Source organism: Peromyscus californicus, unplaced genomic scaffold, assembly GCF_007827085.1.
Source record: "Peromyscus californicus insignis strain IS unplaced genomic scaffold, ASM782708v3 Scaffold_16__1_contigs__length_79575227, whole genome shotgun sequence".
Classification (NCBI taxonomy): Eukaryota; Metazoa; Chordata; class Mammalia; order Rodentia; family Cricetidae; genus Peromyscus; species Peromyscus californicus.
Window position 1 is genome coordinate 72,899,650 of NW_026294458.1, and position 18,304 is coordinate 72,917,953.

At 52.0% G+C, this 18,304-nt stretch overlaps 1 protein-coding gene across 4 annotated transcripts in view; it reads left to right on the forward strand.

Moving 5' to 3' along the window:
* The window catches only part of Itsn1 (intersectin 1), a 193,227-nt gene that overhangs the window by 145,564 nt on the left and 29,359 nt on the right, over nucleotides 1-18,304 (forward strand). For 3 of the 4 annotated variants that reach the window (XM_052741199.1, XM_052741198.1, XM_052741200.1), the window contains 2 exons: nucleotides 14,992-15,113; nucleotides 16,769-16,875. In XM_052741199.1, the coding sequence (XP_052597159.1) occupies nucleotides 14,992-15,113; nucleotides 16,769-16,875 (229 nt within the window). The remainder of the gene's footprint in view (nucleotides 1-14,991; nucleotides 15,114-16,768; nucleotides 16,876-18,304) is intronic. The other variant, XM_052741201.1, reaches the window with a different exon arrangement.

Sequence of the window (18,304 nt, forward strand, 5' to 3'; positions counted from 1 at the left end):
GAAGTGTGGGTGAACTGTAGCATGAGCAGGCTATCCAGCTTTGGTGGGCTGGGGGCGGGGGCAGTAAGTTCCGCTGCTACAGGGCAAAGGTAGGAAACCCCCCACCCCCAGGAGGGGCAGGGGAGTAACACTGACGTGGGGACCTGGAAGCCAGTGAGTGAGGTGGGAGAAGTATTTGTTACGGACCTAGGTGTCGGAACAGTAAAGACCCAGAGGGAGGTGGGGAGGGCCCTTCCTGTCTCCCATCCAGGCCCTTATGGAACAGTGATCAAGTCTGCAGACCTTGTCTCCTCCCCAGGACCTCTTCACTCTCTGAGGCAGGGTTCCTTCTCCAGTGTTGAGGTTGATGGTGGGATGCCATTGTTCACTCTGGTACCCTCCCATGGTGCATTCCTCCAATCTTTCTCCTGGGTTTGGGAACTGGCAGAGATTTCCCTCACATCCCTTCAGTGTGCACAGACTGCAGAGAACCCATCTGACCCTGTGGGTTTTAGGCAGAGGGCCACTCCTAGCATCCTGTGGGTAGAGGCTGGGCATGTGGGTCATCCTACATACAACGTAGAGCACAGTCCACATGACAGAGATCAGGTCCCAGATGTTACCAGTGCCAAGCGGAGAAACCCTGGTCTCACCCTACTGGCCACTGGCTAACGTTCACGTCCAGGCCCAAGTGGTTATCTCACACATGGCTGCTGAAGCTGTCCAGATAACTACTGCTGAATATGTGCACTCGCTTTGTGAGCTCCTATCGTGTGTGCAGTGTAAAAAGTCTCCCACAGTTGTCCTTTATTCTTCAAAACATCTTGGTTATCCCCTATGTTCTCTACTTTTTTAAAGTTGGATTAAACAGTAAAGTGTCCCTCAGAGTTTAAAGGTACTAAGTTTAGGGTTTGATTTTTGTTTTTAGGTAGTTTTTTTTTTTTTTCATTTTACATTTACTCTATGTGTGTGAGTGTATGTGAGTGTGTGTATGTGAGTGTGTCAGCAATTTCATATGACTTAACCCAATATAATTAATCATTCCCTGGCGCGTGATGGGTTTAAGCACTCAAAGCTGCCCATTGTGTGAGCAGATCAGACAACCGTAGAATACACCAGAATCCAGGTTCCTGAGGCGTCACGTAGGAGAAACCAAGATTTCACCCTAGTTCCCTCTCCCTTTCGTGGAAGCTCCCCAGAGTAGTGCTGTGCTGGAGTCTCGCCCATGTGTGCTGAGCGAGGCTCAGGCCTGTGGACTTGGGTCTGGGCAGTCTCTCCTCTGGCCTAATCTAGGAAGCTCCCTACCCAGATATCAACCCTGCTTCCTGGAAACGGAAAGTCATTTCTGAGAGACAGTGAAAATATTTTCCTTTGGCAAAATTATAAATTAATCTGTTTATTCTTTTTTGACCCCAAAATACCCAAGAGCATTGTTCTGGAAGCTACATTGACTGTCAGTGACAACACCCCCCCACCCCAGCACACACACCAGTAAATGCACAGGGAAATACAAAATATCTGATATTTGGGGCCTGGGGAGGTGGTTGAGAGCACTGGCTGCTCTTCCAGAGGATCCAGGTTTGATTCCCAGCACACACAGACTGGTTCACAGCCGTCTGTAACTCCAGTCCCAGGGGATCTGACATCTGGCCTCCACAGGCACCAGGCACATGTGTAGTGGTGTACAGACAGACATGTTTTATGTGGGCCAAATACCAACACATAAAATGTTTCAAAAAAAAAAGTTAAAAAACATATAGAATGGTGGGAAAGCCAGAGGATCTGATACCATTGTGTGAGGGTCTCACGTGGCCACCGTTTCCTGGAGCCCTTTTTCAGTGAAAACCCGGGAAAAAGCTAGATGGTTTGTTTCAGCCGGTTCATTGCTTCTCATTGAAGGTTCTGTTCTTCATATTGAAAGCCCCTGGGCATGAAAAAACCAAAAAAACGATGCCTGAATTCACTAAAACAAAGGCTTTGTTTCTTAGACATGGCCATCGTCTTTTAAGACCCATATATATTGTGTTTGCACAGCTCTGTGTGAGCACACTGCCTCCTGGAGTCTAGGGCCTAGATGCTCCCTGCCTGCTGTTCTGTGGTGTCGGTAATCTGTGTGCCAGATGTAGGTACGAGAAAGTGACCTTAATATGTACCTGTGGCTTGTTAACGTGGGGCTGAGTGGGTCAGAGCACAGCTAGAATCAGATAGACTTGTATAGAAGATTCCCACACAGGCTGACAGTTGCAGGGTTTTCATACCTGCTTGACTCATGCTGCAGGCCCCAAAGACTTCCTCGGCTTAGCCGTATTTGCTGAGGCTGAACACTCCTTTCTCCCGAGTTCTCCAAACCCTGACCCAGGAGAGGAGATGCCTTGTGACCTGCCAGTGGGCATGAGGAAGCTGTGTGCTCCTGAGGCCTCTGCTCCCCCCACCCCCACCGTGCCCGGGCCGCTCCCTTTCTTGACCTCTGTCATGCTTGCACACTAAGCCAGGCACACTAAAGAAGCAGAGAACATGGTGTGGGAGTGAGGGACAGTTGACCCCTGAAGAGTATTGGACAGTGCTATGATCTGAGGACCTGGGACACGAGCCCTTCACTTGATAGGATGCTGAGGGTCTAGGGGTACCCTCAAAGTGCCTCTTCCAGTGCCAGCCTCACCCTCCTCTTGCTGTACCATTTGAAAAGAGCATTCCTGTCTGTCCCGGAGCCTTGCCTCCAAGCTGTACCCGCACAGAATTATTGGTGGCTGTCACTCTGGAAGATAAGAGCGGGCCCCCTTTCCTTCCTGGGATTCTTCTGCCACTAGGATTGAGAATTCCACCCATCGGTGCACATCTTAGTGCCCAAGCTCCACACTGGCCCACCCCAGCCTTAGGCCCTTCTTGAGTGCAGCCCAGTTTCTCAAAGACAGGCTTGTCCCAGATGCCCTCACTCCGGGCCCACTGTGGCTTCTAAATTGTCATTCCTGGCTGCAGCCCGAAGCCCATGGTGCTGAATATAGAACACCGCTTAGCGACAACTTCATTTAATAGTTGACTTGGGGAGCCCAGTATAGCTGTGCCCTTGGTCCTTGGGAGCATTAAAGGCACTCTAGGATGGCCATTCAGAGCATGGGTGCGAATCCTGGCTCTGCAACTTTCCCTGCTTTGTGGTCTTGGGCACGTTACTTAAGCTCTTGGCACTTTCCCAGTAGAGAGATAAGAACACCAGTGAGTGACTGAGCACCCAGTACGTAAGAGAGGAGTTAGTTGTTTGTGGGGAACAAGTGATTTATGCGTGGTCAGTGAACATCGTGGAAGCCAGCCTCGTGGCTTCCTGCTTTGCTTTCTAACGGTGCCCTTTACGACCTGCCAGCCACTGCCTTCCCAGATGAGAGATTTCACAGACCAACAGCTCCCCGGATGCATTCACACACCCACTGCAACTTTGCCCCACTCACTTGCAAACGAATCACAGCCCCTTCCTTCTGGCCCCTGGGGGCTCACCTGCGTGGAGGCCCTTTTGGAGCATCTGTCCTACAGGTTTGAACAATGCTGACACCCCGTCTCAAGCCAGTGTCTCCCCAGCACACCGCCAGTGCCAGCCAGCTGCCTCTTTCACAGGGCTGGCGGTGGGGCGCCCCACCAGGGAGATGGAATGCGCCAGGCTTTTAAATACCACAGCCGTGGACTGTTGGCAGGCCCATGCAGTGTTCCACAATAAACCTGTCCCAGACGTGTGGAGTCACCGGGTCCTGTGTTTCTCATCACAGCCCGTGGCCTTGTGCTCTCCTACCAGCAAAGAATGGAGCGTTTGCCCCCTGCTCCCGCTGGGCATGACAGCCACTTTATATACTGCTTCACTAGAGACATGTGCTCCTCAGAGCAGCTGTGCCAGAACATTTAGGGCCCCCAGAGCACATTGCCCTGCACCCTGCTGCGTGCACCTAGACAAGAACGGGACCTTTGCTGCCTCTGCTCTGCTTCAGCAGAGCAGGCAAAGCCAAGCAGGGATCTTGGCTCTCTAGGGCATTGCCCTGGAATCCCACAGCCCCAAAGGAAGCCCTCCGTAGCTATCCCCTCCCTCAGTAACCAGCCCCGACTGACTGTCTAGTGGGAACCCTCACCCCAGCCCATCCTCAAGAGACAGAATAAAATCTGCCAGAGCCCTTCCATCCCTCCCATTTGCTGCAGCCTGTCCTGCCTCAGTTTCCCCTCTCTTGCCATTCCCTCCTCCAACACACACAAGGAATATGGCCCCTGCCTGGTGATAAGGCTGTGGGCATTAGAACACAGGCGGGTGTGGTGGCTGCCTTTGAACCTGTAGGAGTAGGAGGAGACAGACGGTAGTCTTTCCAGCTCATGGTGAATAGAACAGGGCAGAGTGTGACCAGAGGCCAGTGCTGTAGTGCAGGGGATGCCCTAGGAGTCCTCCCCAAAGCAGCTGTGGCTTCTAAATTTCCATTCCTGGCTACAGTCAGAAGACCATGATGCTGAACATAGAACACTGCTTAGATATGTACTAGTCTAATAGTGGACTCCTCCAACCTGAAAAACTTTCTGGAACACTTAAGAGCCCACATCTGCTCCCTCTGGCAGCATCCTGGGCCTGCATTAGGGGGAAGTAACAGGTGGCATGGGGGTAGAACCATGCCAGGTTGAGAGAGTTCATGATTCAAAACCCCTGTCTCCTCCCTAGGGCTCCCATGTGCCACCTAGTCAGGAGGTGGTACAGGGTGCTTGAGTATAGAGCCTTCAGTCACCTGGCTCTACCTTACCTGTCCGGCCTTAACCAGCCCCAAATTTTCCTTTGCCCCCATATCCTACACACACCCTTCCCTGGAATTCTTACTTCAAGTTTAAGCCATTGGGGCACTCCAGTCACACATGCCCTGCCCCACCTCCCCCCTTCCTGCTCTCCACTGTCCACCCCACCATGTTACCTTGCCATGAAGCCCTTTCATACACAATGACAAGGAGCCCAGGAGGCTGATACGTACACACGTGGACGCTGGGTAAGTCGGATGCTTTGTACCGTGACAGGGCCCTTAGGAGGAACTCACAAGGAGGAAAGTCTCTCTCGGTTTGGCCACAGATTTAGTGTTCTCATCTTCTGTGAGCTCAGCTTGCTCCGGGGCCGGCTGTGGGCCTTTGGTGAGGCGGAACACCGGGTCAGCAGGAGAATTTGTAGGGTTGGGTCTCTTACCTCATCAAAGCTTAGAAACGGGAATAGGTCAGGGAGCAGATAACTGTCAAAGATGTGACCCTCCTCCTCCTCCAACCAAGCCACCCTCTAAGTCTCCAGCACCTCCTAGAAATGCTAATAGGTTATGTCCGTGAATCGATCAGTGGCTGGTTCCCTCCTGTTCCAGTCATCTCTCGGGGATTGGTTGCACACAGGAGCCTTGGGTGTGGGGGTGGGGGCATGTTTTATCTGCAAACTGTAAGATACTCATACCCCTCATTAGACTGTAATCTTTGAGGGCAGGGCTAGCCTAACATCTCTACATCTGTCACATCCCAAGAATTCCACAAAGAGTCCAGCATGAGGTGTGTGCTTGTAATCCCCCCCACTCGGAAGGCTGAGGCAGGAGGATTATGATTTGGGGGTCAGTTGGGACTACATAATGAAATGCTGTCAGAAGTAAATAAATTGGGCTGGGAATGTAGCTCAGTTGGTAGCATGTTTACCCAGCATGCACATAGCCCTGGGGTCAATCCTCAGCACCACATAAGCAGGTGTGGTGGTGCACACCTGTAATCTCGGCATTTGGGAGGTGGAGGCAGGGGGATGAGACGTTCAAGTTCACCCTCAGCATAGGGAATTCTAGACCAGCCTGGGACACACAAGACTTTTATCTTAAAAAGAAAGAAAATGTAAGTTCAATAATATAAAAAACCACCTGCAGAGAGTTAGGAGTGTGTCTCATTGGCAAAGCTTATGCTTAACATGAATGGGACCCTGGATTTTCTCCCCAGAACCACAAAAGGGGGTGAGTTATCACAGGAAAACACCGTCAATAGCAATGGTGCTCCCCTCACAGAGCCGGCTTACTGTGGGGTCCCCATCTCTTGCTGACTGTAAGCTGCAGTCCGATGAACACACTTGCCTATTTCCCACGGGCCCTCACTCTTGGGGACCGTGGAGGACGTGTTGGGTGTTGGTGGCAGTCCACATCTGCCCTGTCCCCTCCCCTTGTTCTGCTAGCATAGTCTCCCCTCCCCACCTCGGCCCTCCGTGTGCCATTTTGCTCATTCTCCTAACTGTGTGTGGCAAGGACCCAGCACAAAGCCTGTCCTGGGGACAGCGGCATAGTTGAAAAAGTTATTTTTTGTGGAAAGGCCCTAAAACAGGAAGCATTCTTCATTTTTATAATCACTTAACGAGTCTACAGACTTACTACTTGGTCCCGTGCATTTTGGTATTTAGTGTCCTCCATGAGTGCGGTGGCCTCCCAGAAGCAGCCCGGGGTGGGTCCTGCAGCTGCTGAAAGAGACAGAAAATGTCTTAGGTTGGAAGTATCTCTTGTGTTCCACTGGAGTCAGTTTGTCAGGGACCAGGTGTTGCCAGGCCTCTCTGAAGCCATTGTCTTAGGATTGTGAAGTACACCTCTCCATCACACAACCTTCAGAGTCTCTAGGGGGCTGGCCAGCCAAGGGTCTTTCCTTTAGATTTATTTTTATTTATGTGTATGTGTGTATGACATGTATGTGTGGGTGGTTCCTGTGGAGGCCAGAAGAAGGCGATCCCCTGGGGCTGGAGGTGCAGGTGTTTGTGAGTCACCTAATGGGAGTGCTAGGAACCAGACTTACTGTGAAGCAGGAAGTACTCAACCTCAGAGCCACTGCTCCAGCCCCAGGGGCCATTTTATGGGGGAGACTCATTGCCTTGACCCGGACTGGCTGCAGCCAGCTGCTGAGAACCTGAGTTACAAGGCCAAGCTTGTCCTCAAGTAGACTTTACAGGAAATGCTGGAAGAAAGATGGTGGGCTCCCTGGGAACACAAGCGGTTCCTTTTGTGGTCCTGTTTCCAGAGAGCCTTTCTGATAGAGGGAATAGCCACACTTTTCAGGACTCTACTGTCCCATCCATCAAGTAAGAGTGTTGAGTGGCATGGTCAGTTGGGGTAGTGTGGCCCCCCACATGTACCTCCAAAGGCCCCAAGAACAGAACACCAGGCTTCGGTGGACTCTGGGGCGTAGATGGCCTTCCAGGCATAGCATCCTGTCAAGGCACTTTGGATGATGGCTCAAGTGGCCAGCCCTGGGCCGGCTTCAGCTGAGCAACTGTGGAGGCACGCCCTCGTGTCCCACGCCCTGGACAGCTGCAGTTTCCAGTTCTGTTCTCCAGGCTGGGCATCCAGACTGTCTTTTCTCTCCAGGGTGGGGAGTCCTCTCTGCCCGACATGGGAACCACTCAGAGCCTTACAAATGGTGGACACAGGTCTCCCTTTGGAGAGTCAGACATAATGGGTCCTGAGTCCAGCAGGGATACTGGCAGTTTCCAAGCTCCTTGGGTGACTCTGGTGGGCAGTCATGCACGAGGCACGCCACCCTCCTTCCACCCACCCTACACCAGGCTGCCACCAAGACCTTCCTGAAACACAGCCCGAACCTCCCTAGCCCTGCAACAAGCCCCAGGTATGCTTCCCTTCTGATGTGGTCTGAACTGCTGCGTCTCCCAGTGTTCCGAGGTGACAACCCTCACCCGGCAGACCCCAGGATGTGACTGAATTTGGAGTTAGTGTCTTCAAAGATGTATTTAAATATTACAGTGAGGCCTTCAGGGTGGTTCCTACTCTAATATGACAAGTGTCCTTTAAAGAAGAAACCACATGTAGATAGACACCATGGGTTTCCGTGCACAAAGGCAAGGCTCTGTGGGAAACGGGAAGAAGACATGGTTATAAGCCCAGGAGAGATGAACCCTGCCAACACCTTGACCTGATCTTGGACTCCAGCCTCCAGAGCCCTGAGACAGTAAACTTCTATTTTTAAAGCCACCCAGTCTATGTGTCCTAGTCACCAGGACGCACAAAAACACCACCTGTCCAGCAAGGCGAAGACGTAACGGTTAAGAACGCTGACTCCAACCTCGTTTGCTGTTTCTTAAGCGAAGCTTTACCGACTTACTTATCTTCTCCGTGTGTCTGTTTCCTCAGCTGCTCACTGTGGGTACCAGTAGTTACTCCACAGGGTTGTTGGTGAGGACCTAGCTGACACATGCGCCGTGTCCGGAGCCTCTACTTCAGCATTGCTGTTTGTCAGCCTGACCCAGCGTCTTCCACACCTCTTCCTCTGGCTCCAAGCACCCAACTCTGATTCTCCCATGCTCCCACCCTCCTTTTTGTCCATGATGTCTTAGTGCATGGGACTGTAACAAAATACCCGAGGGTGGCTAAATTATAAATCTTTTTTCCCTCATTGTTCTTGAGGCTCAGAAGTCCGAGATCAGGGGTAGGGGGTTGCATCTGGTGGAGCCTCCCACATGCATGCATCACCCTGTTCCAGAAGGACACACTCAAGAGAACAGGATGTCTGCTACATGTTTATAACTGGATCCAGCCCCTTAGATAACAACATTTCTTTATTTATGTGTAGAATCACCCCTAGTCACCCGTGAAGTCCCATATCTCCACAGGACAGTATCTGAACATTGAGGGACAGGTCATTCGTAACAAAGTCCAACTCCACTTCCTCCTTTTCAAAATCTTCCCGGACCTCTGTGCTCAAAGGTACTGCCTCCTTCCTCAAATCCCAATCAAAAGCATGTCCCACAATGCTGCTGGAAAGTTTTCATCTGCTTTGCATGCCTGAAGGGTTTATTTGCAGCCGTTGCTAAGGAAGCCTAAAGTCCTGCAGGGTAGGGCAGATCAAAAGTAGGTGCTCAGAAAGCTAGAAAGCATGTGTGGAGACACAGATGCAGCCAAGAATGAAGGGAAAAAATGTAGACTATAAAGGGCTGTGGTACCTGTGCCAGGAATCCAGCATCAGCCAGAAAGCCAGAATGATATGCTGCTCACCACATTCATAGTCACTGCAGAGCAGGAGGTGGACTATCCCTGGGAGGAGTTCCATTTCTACCACTTCTCCATGCTCATTAAACTGCCTGGCAAGCCAGGTAGACCAGATGGCCCTTCTTGGAAGAAGATGGAATGGATTTAGAGACTGTGTGGTGGTTTGTTTTTTTTTATTGTTGTTTTGTTTTTTGAGCTTCTGGGTTTGTAACTGAGTAGGGGAGCTGAATGGACACTTCCAGAGGGACCCAGCTACACAACTCACAGTCCCCTAAAACAGGCCAGAATGGGATACTTGAGCTCAGTGCACAGGGGTCCCTGATGCCAGTGGTGGCATCTCCGTCCTCCTACCACAGACCTCTCACTGGCTCCTCCTCTCTTACCAAAATCAAAACCAAATTCTGAGAATTTGCAACTGGCCTGTCCCGGGGTCTGATGACAGCTCACAGCCATGCGCTTCCAGAGGCATCTGTGAGTCAGCAAGGGCAGAAGCCAGTCTAGAATGCCTGGGCCTCCAGAAGACAAGGACCCAGATGACTCACTCATCACTGACCCCGGTTCCAAGCACGGATGCTGCCTTCTAGCAGGAAGTTCACTGGGGGCCGGAAGGAGTCCCACGGCAGCTGTGGTGTAGAGACAAAACCAGAGATAACAACAAAGGCTTCATCTGCTTCCCTTCCAGGACAGGCTACCCCCCATGCCACTCTGCCTGGCATGTTGACTGGTTCATAAGAGAATCAGTATCCTAGGAGGAGCAAGCGCAACCTGGTGGGGGCAGGAAAGATGTAGCTCAAATGGCTAGAGAGACTATACAGTCTTGGAGTGTTCCTACTTCCCACATGCAGGTCTACCCTAGCTACTACTCCTGCAGCACAGACAGGGACTCCAGGATCCAATGAACATATTTGGCTGACACAGACTCACTTAGTAAGGGGATCTGGGCCGAATGTCCCTAGACACAGCATGCTGTCTTTCCCTTGAGATGAAAACCATCATCCAGGCTTCCACATCGCTCTCCTGGCCCAGTTCTGTTCTGGTATTGCTACTCCTATAACGTGGCCTTTTCTACTCCCTGTATCTCCCACAGGTGCTGTTTTTACAGCACTGTGGGCTGGCCTGTTCTTTGTGTGTGTGAGTGTGCAGGTCCGAGTGCATGACACCCAGCAGCCGACCTCAAGTACTGTTCCTCGGGAGCTAGGCCCCTTAGTTTTTTGAGACAGTGTATCTCGGGGACACCCGGGGTTTGTTGAGTGCTAAGCTAGGCAGATTGGCCAGAGAACCCCATGAATCTGCTCATTTCTGTGCCCCTCCCCAAGTGCTGGGATTTCAAGTATGTACCACCATGCCTGGCTTTTTAATGTATCTTCTAAGACTCGAACTCAGGTCTCCCATGTCCTCTTTTATGTGAGCTATTTTTAGTGTGCACTTCCTGTGGAGTCTCCCCTAAGCTCCGGAGTGTCCCTGAGGACAAGGATGGTACCTGCTTATTTCTGTGTCCCTTCAGCTTCCTAGAAACTTAATAAATATTTATTGACCAGCTTATTATTATTTTTTTTGTCTCCTTCATAACAGAAACCAGGCCTGTTTGTTTACTTGGTCAATGTTTAGCCTGCCGTGGGAGCTAATTTGGGTTTCAAAAGTACACCGAAGACAGGAGGTTCTTCCATTTTTTTGTGCTAAGTACTTCTGTAGCCTTTGAAATTCCACAGTATCTGTGGGCTCATGTATTGTTCATAATAAAAAGGACCTCAATTCTATTGGTCATAGGAGTGACAGTTGAGGGGGATATGATGAGCTTTGGGGGCTGAGGTATTTACCACGTCTCTGGGCCTTCCAAAAGGACGTCACAGCCCTGTCCCTTTCATAAGTGTATTTAAGAAGACGATAGAAACTTGGGAGCCTACATTAGGAATTTCCTGTGGGCTTTAATGGGGTTGTTTTTTAACTGCTTGGAGTCCTTGCAGTATTATTTCAGCTGTGAACCAAATTTAGTTTTGAGACACCCTTCATCCCTGCTCCGCGGCCCTAGAAAATAATTCACTGTACTTTGTCCCCTCATCCTTCTCTAAGCTGGGGGTCTGCTGTGTGTATCTTGGTACCCAAGGGAGAGAAGGCCACACCCTTCTACCCCCTAAAGTTGTAATTTGAAATGGTTTTTCCACTTGTCCTGCTTTAAATAATGAAGGTTTTAAAACCTCTTTTTTTTCCTAAATATTAACTTTTTTCAAAGGAAGGATATTTTGGGGTTTAGAATTCCTTTTTCAAGTCTTTCATGGTTCTCTGGGTCTGTAACTCAACCTTCACAGTATCCCATGGGTCAGTTTAGTGACTAAGAAAACCACCTCAAGGCAGTGTGGTTGCTTCGTAGTGTGGAGACAGACCTCTTCACAAAATCTTTGCCATTGGTTGTGTTCTGGGTCCAGGGGCCAGTGTGACCATTCCATGTCTCTAGGAAGGCTGGAGTTAGACTTGCATGGGGTGAGATTCTGGAGGTAACAGCCAGATCCACCAGCATCCCCGGCCTCTCAGTTCTGGCTTGGGTGCTGTAGGTGTGTAGAGACAAAGGCTGGCCTGCCCAGAGCCAGGTGGGTGTACTGCAGCCCTCAAGCGCCTCCAGAGCTGGCCCTGAGCCAGGCATCCCTGTGTCTTCCACGGCTCTCCCGAACTTGTACCCAGAGGAGCTTCTAGAATCCAAAAGAATCCAGGCATCTCCCCCAACAGGACCTCGGTTCGGTTTCTTGGCCACTCTTGTGTCTCCTGGTTGTGACACTTCCTTGTGGTAGAAAGTAGTTGGTGTTTCTAGTGGGATCTACGGGCAGGTGATGTGGGTTCTCCGTCCTATGTATTTAGTACATTAGTCCTGGGCTAGCCTGCCAAATTCTAGCCATTGCTTTCTTGTTAGGACAAGAATGCTCTCAGCCTTGTAGGTGGAACGTTGTAACCTGACCTGGTGTGCTAGGAGGGTGGTATTAGCTTAGAGGGGGCAGTACCACCTTCAGCCTTTGCGGGGGCAGTACCACCTTCAGCCTGGGGGTGCAGTTACCACTTTCAGCCTTGGGGGGCAGTACCACTTTCAGCCTGCGGGGTGCAGTACCACCTTCAGCCTGGGGGTGCAGTACCACTTTCAGCCTGGGGGTGCAGTACCTCTTTCAGCCTTGGGGGGGCAGTACCACTTTCAGCCTGCGGGGTGCAGTACCACCTTCAGCCTGGGGGGGCAGTACCACTTTCAGCCTGCGGGGTGCAGTACCACTTTCAGCCTTAGGGGTGCAGTACCACCGTCAGCCTTGGGGGGGCAGCACCAACCTGAGAACAGCAATGCCACCTTCAGCTTCAGCCTGGGAGGCAGTGCCTTGTTCAGCCCGGGGGAACTCTTCCGTAGAGGAGGAGACCAGTTTTGAACCATTGAATCCCCAAGGTCTGATGTGGCCCGTGGAAGACAAGCATCTTGCTTTCATCCTGAATCCCCAGCATGCGGCGCAGCTGGTCCCAGAGTCGTGGTGGAGATCACAAAATCGCCAAACGAAGGAATGAGAGCCACACACAGGCTTGCTTCCTTGGTTTGTTTGGTGGCTTTTCGTTTGTTTGGTTTGGTTGTTGAGACAGGGTCTCACTAGGTAGCCCTGGCTGTCCTGGAACTCACTCTGTAGACCAGGCTGGCCTCCAACACAGAGATCCGCCTGCCTCTGCCTTCCAAGTGCTGGGATGAAAGGCGTGTACTACCATGCCCAGCTCGCACACAGGCTTTTGAAGCCAATAAAATTGTGTGCAAAATGTGCGTGGGTGTTTCATGTGGTACACAGGGGTTTGCTGGGTACAAGCCCAGAGGACCCATCAGATCTCTCCAAGGGGACTGTGACCTAAAGGGACATTTGTGAGACTTGCCTGTCCACAGCTGGTGTTTATGCGGCAAACATTTCAGTGCAGTGCTGAGTGAACATAAACCACTTCCTGTGCAAGGAGTCTACCAGCCCTGTGGACACCAATGCCCTGGAAGCAGGCGACTGTGTCCCTGAGACCCAGCTGCAAAAGCAAGGACCACATTCAGCCATTGAACAAGAAATGGCCTGAGTCCTGGTTCTTGGACTCACTCTTAGGACAGCGGGCAAAAATAGGGCAGGGACTGGATATGCCTCCCCACTGTTCAAAGTGTTTTCTAGGTTACTCTCCCAGAAAAGCTGAAGAGCAGAGAAATCTAGGGGGAAGAGGAGTCTATCAGCTTCCCATAAGGCAGTGCTTAGCCAGCTGCTGGGGACGCTCAGGTCTTGCTTCCTGATGTTTCCAGAAGACAGCACCCCAGGCAGACAGAAGAGTTGAGTCACCTGGGTGGCTGAGTAGGAGGCCCAAGTTCAGAGTCAAATTCCGGCTGTGCAGTCACACTCACCTTGCAGCTCTGAGGTCTAGCTCAGCCACCCCCAGTGGCTGGGTAAAGTCTAGGACGGAAAGGCGTGGAGAGCGTCACTATAAGGATAGCGCACTCCTGCCGGTTTCCTGGCACCGTCTTGGCTATCCTGGGCTGTTCTGTCCCCATGAGAGCAGCTACAGCCTGCGGAAAGGGCCATTGGCCAGGGGAGGGAGCAGAACCCTAAGAGGTCATGTCTGGAGCAGAAAACCAGTCCCGAGCCCAGATAAATCCCGCGGTGGAATCTCTGAGGAGCCCTTGGTAGCCCCGGCCGCCTCCTCAAAGCTGAAGATTCACCAGAGAGCCTGTTAAATCCAAGTGCCCTGGTCCGCTCCCCCACAGTGTCTATCTGGCAAAGTTCTGGTCGTTTATTTACGGGTTCTGCCAAGGGCGACTGGCCATGGAGAGACCACACTCAGATTGCTGTTTTCCGAGGGGGCAGTGCACAGGGTTCTATCGCGCCCCCTTGTGGCAAGTCGTGGGAAGCCTGGGAAACGAAAGGGAATGGGACTCAGCCCCACCCACCACTCCCACCTCGCAGAGTCTGTGTTTTACAAATCCAAGTTCTGTGACTAAACAGAGACCATCTAATAAAAAAGAAGTATACATGTGTGTAAATAGGCGGGCCCAGCTCGCTACTGAGAGCGGGTGCTGCTGAGGCAGGGGATAGGCGGCACTGATAAGCCCCAAAGGCCTCATGTGAGCAGGACTCCAAATGACGAGCTGAGTGAACAGAGCTGAGGGCCGGCCTGTCTCAGGGCAGCTTAGGGGGGCCACTCCTTTTGGCAGCCTGGGCCTGGCCGGACTGTCGTGGGGGCTGTCTGCAGCTGCCGGAGGCTCGCTGCTCATCTTCCACGGATACCCTCCGGTGACCTTGCCTGGAGAGTCTTCCCAGTCCTGTCTGGATGCACCTGCCTGTTCATCACGTCCTCCAGGAGCCACGGCACAGTTACCGCAGCCTCTAAAAGCCGGCCTCGGGATAACCACTCGCCCTCCTGCAGTTTGGTGTGGACAACGGGGTCTTAAAGAGCGCACAGAGCCTCTGGACCAATCTGAGCTTGGACTCTGTCCCTTATCACTGTGGAGGGGAAGGACCTGGGGAGAGTTTACCTCTCGGAGCCTTGGTTTCCTTGTGTGTGCCATGAAACCGATTCTGGAACTTCAGAGAAGCGCTCAAGGCAGTAGTGGTCGGCGTGCAGCTCCCATCATGGAAGCTCCTGGCATGGACTCATTGGCTGCGTGTTAGCGGGTCATTTAACCCTTCCCGTGGTTCCGATGGAGCACAAGTGTGCAACCCATGCTTGTGACCACAAACTGGGTGGCTTGAGACTGTATCCCTCTTCCAGTTCCAGGGCAGAAGGTCTGAAGTCCGGTGTGGGCAGGACTGCTCCTTCTGAAAGCTCTGCGCTACTTTTCAGCTTCCAGAATTGACGGCGATCCGCCGCGATCTCTGCTTGTGGCTGTGTTACCCCAGGCTCTACAACTCAACCCACACCCCGGAGCTGTTGAGGCCATGACACCCCCCACAGTCACGAGGACATGGGGCATCTTCACTGTGGAGCGGCAGGTTTCCTCAGCCTTGGACTAAAAGCCTTCCTAATCGGTTGTGTCTTCCAGGGTGTTCAGACTTGCACCTCTTAGATATGCTGACCCCGACCGAGAGGAAACGGCAAGGCTACATCCATGAACTCATTGTCACAGAGGAGAACTACGTGAACGACCTGCAGTTGGTCACAGAGGTACCAGCAGCCCTGGAAGCCTGGGGGTGACAGGGGGTGGCCCCGCAGTGTGTGGGGCTGGAGGGGTGGAGGCTTATGTCCTGACTCTGAGCCTGGGGCAGTCTCTGGTATATGAGGGATATCTGAATAGCAAATGACACAAGGGTCTTACCCAGGAGGGGAGATGGTCACATTTTTTCCCATAGGGCCACCCTGTGAGTCAGAGAGGCAGCTCGCACCCAGGGCCAAGGCCAAGAGCACACAGGTCCCAAACTAATGACTAATGGAGTGGCTTGTGTGGGCTGTGACTTGGGACTCTTGGCTCCAATTAGAGAAGTTTTGGGGTCAGCCACCAATTGATTGATGCCCTCAAGTCACATGACATCCCTGACCTGAGCACAGAAGCTAGCTGCAAGTCTCTTGAGTTATTTCTAGTGCCCCCATAAACTCCTGAGAAAATCTACCACTATGGCTGAGCATGAAGGTATGTTCTCTCATGGCTCCACGAGACTGCTGGCCTGGGATGGGCTACCCTTGTGGGTAGTCAGTGAAGGCCTTGGCACTCTGTCTGAAAGGATGGGGTGACGGAGTTTGTAATAAAACCTGCTAAGAGAAGACGGCTTTTTACCCGTGCACAGTGAGAGTCACCATGTCAGGAAGTAGGTTTGCGGAGCTGGACCTGAGGGTCACCTTCAATGTGAAAGGTCCTGTCATAGTTTGTAAGCCTGTACCCCAGCAAACGGCATGAAACTGTGATGTCCATCCACACATCCAGGAGCGATAGTGTTCAGGTGCTTGATGTGACTGGAGTTTTGGGCGAAAACGCTAACCCACAAGGGTTTCCCAATTGTGTTGTCTCAAGACATCTGCCTGCTATTAAGTATGTGGTCAAAGTGTGTAGGGTTTGCATGTCACCCACTTAGATGTGGCATCCTGTGTGGGCACTAACCAGTTCACCATCAGATTAATGACTCGTGCAGAATAAGGCTCCCAAGGATCCAGACAAACTGTCCCTGTGTCCAAAGAACTTTCCAAGGAGCCTCTGCCCCAAATGCTAAGGACTGCCTTGTGGGTAAGGGGCTCGATCACATGGAGTCTGCACCGAGATCTGTGGTTAGCTGTGAGCTATGCACCCACCCACCCAGAGCCTGGGAAGGGCCTGTTTCTTTGACAGAGCCCAGGAAGAGGATGGCATCGTCCCCTCAACACCACCTGCTTCAAGCCCCGTGCTAGCCTTGAGCTTGCTTCCCTCAGAATGCCCGTGGCTTGTCTGGGTGTAAAGAAGGGGTCACACATCTCCACAGGCATCCTCAAACTCCCATGTCCTGCTGGGCCCCTTCCTCATAGTGGGCAGGTGAGGCAGCACCCTGGCAGCATGCTGGTCCATGAGCCTCCTGGCTACCTGTTGGTGGAGCTAAGTCTCCTCCTCCTCCTCCTCCTCCTCCTCCTCCTCCTCCTCCTCCTCCGGGCTCCCCTGGTCAAACACTTGTCCCCCCCCAGGAGAAAGTGCAGTCTGAGTCCACTCCCTTATGCTAAACAAACCTGAGTGTGCAGGTACATGTGAATGTGTGTGTGTGTGTGTGTGTGTGTGTGTGTGTGTGTGTGTGTGTGTGTGTACGTGTGTGTGCTGAGCTAACCGTTTGCTTTCTGAACGGCTTCGTTTTCTACACCTGTAGATCTTTCAGAAACCGCTGATGGAGTCTGAGCTGCTGACAGAGAAAGAGGTTGCTATGATTTTTGTTAACTGGAAGGAGCTGATTATGTGTAATATCAAATTGCTGAAGTAAGCCTTTTCCTCTCTAACCTCCATGGCATGTGCACCAGCGTCTCTGTGTGGTCCATCTGTCCCTCACGCATGCCACCCTGTGTCTCTTTCTGCCCCCACCCCACCCCAGCTCATTGCCTCTCAAAGTGCCGTCACCTCTCGTGCTCTCTTTCCTTCTGGAAATACACTACAGGTTCCTCACAGCGGGGAGGGAACTGCCTCTGCGGGTTCCTGCCCTGACTACAGGTGCAGGATTTTCTGAGCTGAGAAGATCTGGCTCCTGGTCATTGGCTGGCTCCATCCTTGGGGGTGGAGCAGTTCTAGCCCCAGGGCCTAACCTTCGACCTGGATTCCCAGCAGTGATTGTCTTTTGAAGCTCTGGGCTGCAGATGGTGTGTGGAATGCTACCCACCAAACACAAGAAGTACCTCAGGAGGGTCCCTGCGGCTGTCTGAGGCCACTTATACTTTATACCTGTTTAGTGCGCTGAGACTGCTGCAGGGCCAGAGCTAAGGGACATGGGTTTAGACCTCACCTCTTTGGGCCTCAGTTTCCCCATCTATACACTTAGAGGATTGAATCAGACCATAAAGATTCCCTCAATTATTTTTGTTTGTTTATTTTGTTTGTTTTTTTCGAGACAGGTTTTGGTAGACCAGGCTGGCCTCGAACTCACAGAGATCCACCTGGCTCTGCCTCCCAAGTGCTGGGATTAAAGGCGTGTGCCACCACCACCCGGCAGATTCCCTCAATTCTTTAAAAACAAAATCAAAACCATCAGAACCCCAAATCTATGTCACAAGGCCTTATGAATGACGTCACTTACTAGAGAGCAGACTAAGTTCTGGTCCCCAGGGTATAGGACATGGCGGTTGGGAGCAGGAGCCTCCCCCTCTGTGACTGAGCACTCCGGACAGTTTTCCAGATGTCCCTGTTCACTCCTGGTCGCTATGTTGGGGTCACCGGGAAGCCCCTGTGTAAAGCGGCTTCAGGTCTCTGGGTCTGTAACAGGAGTGACTGGGGAGATGGAGCCCGGAGGCGTAGAGAAGTGAGCGTGAAGGAGTAAGCGTGGCGTCTGCTCCCTCCGCACCTAGGCTCACGCTGGGGAAGCTTTGGGTGCACAGGTGGGGTGGCCGACCCTTGGGCTCACATCTCACTGTTATCTTCTGGCTGTATGTCTTTGGTTGGGTGGCTTTATGGTCAGTCTCTGGGCCGCTGTGTCCACATCTGTAAAATAGCAATTTTATTATTCTTTTCTGTGGCTATAACAAAAAACCTGAGGCTATCTTCTCCCTGAATGAAGAAAAAAATGTTTATTTAGCACACCAGCCTTTAGGTGAAGGCCTCATGGCAGATAATACCCTGACGGCTGGGGGCAGATAAGGAAGAGGTCAGGTAGCAGGCCAGGACACCAGAGATTGGGGGGTCTGACTTGTTCTTTCTTCCT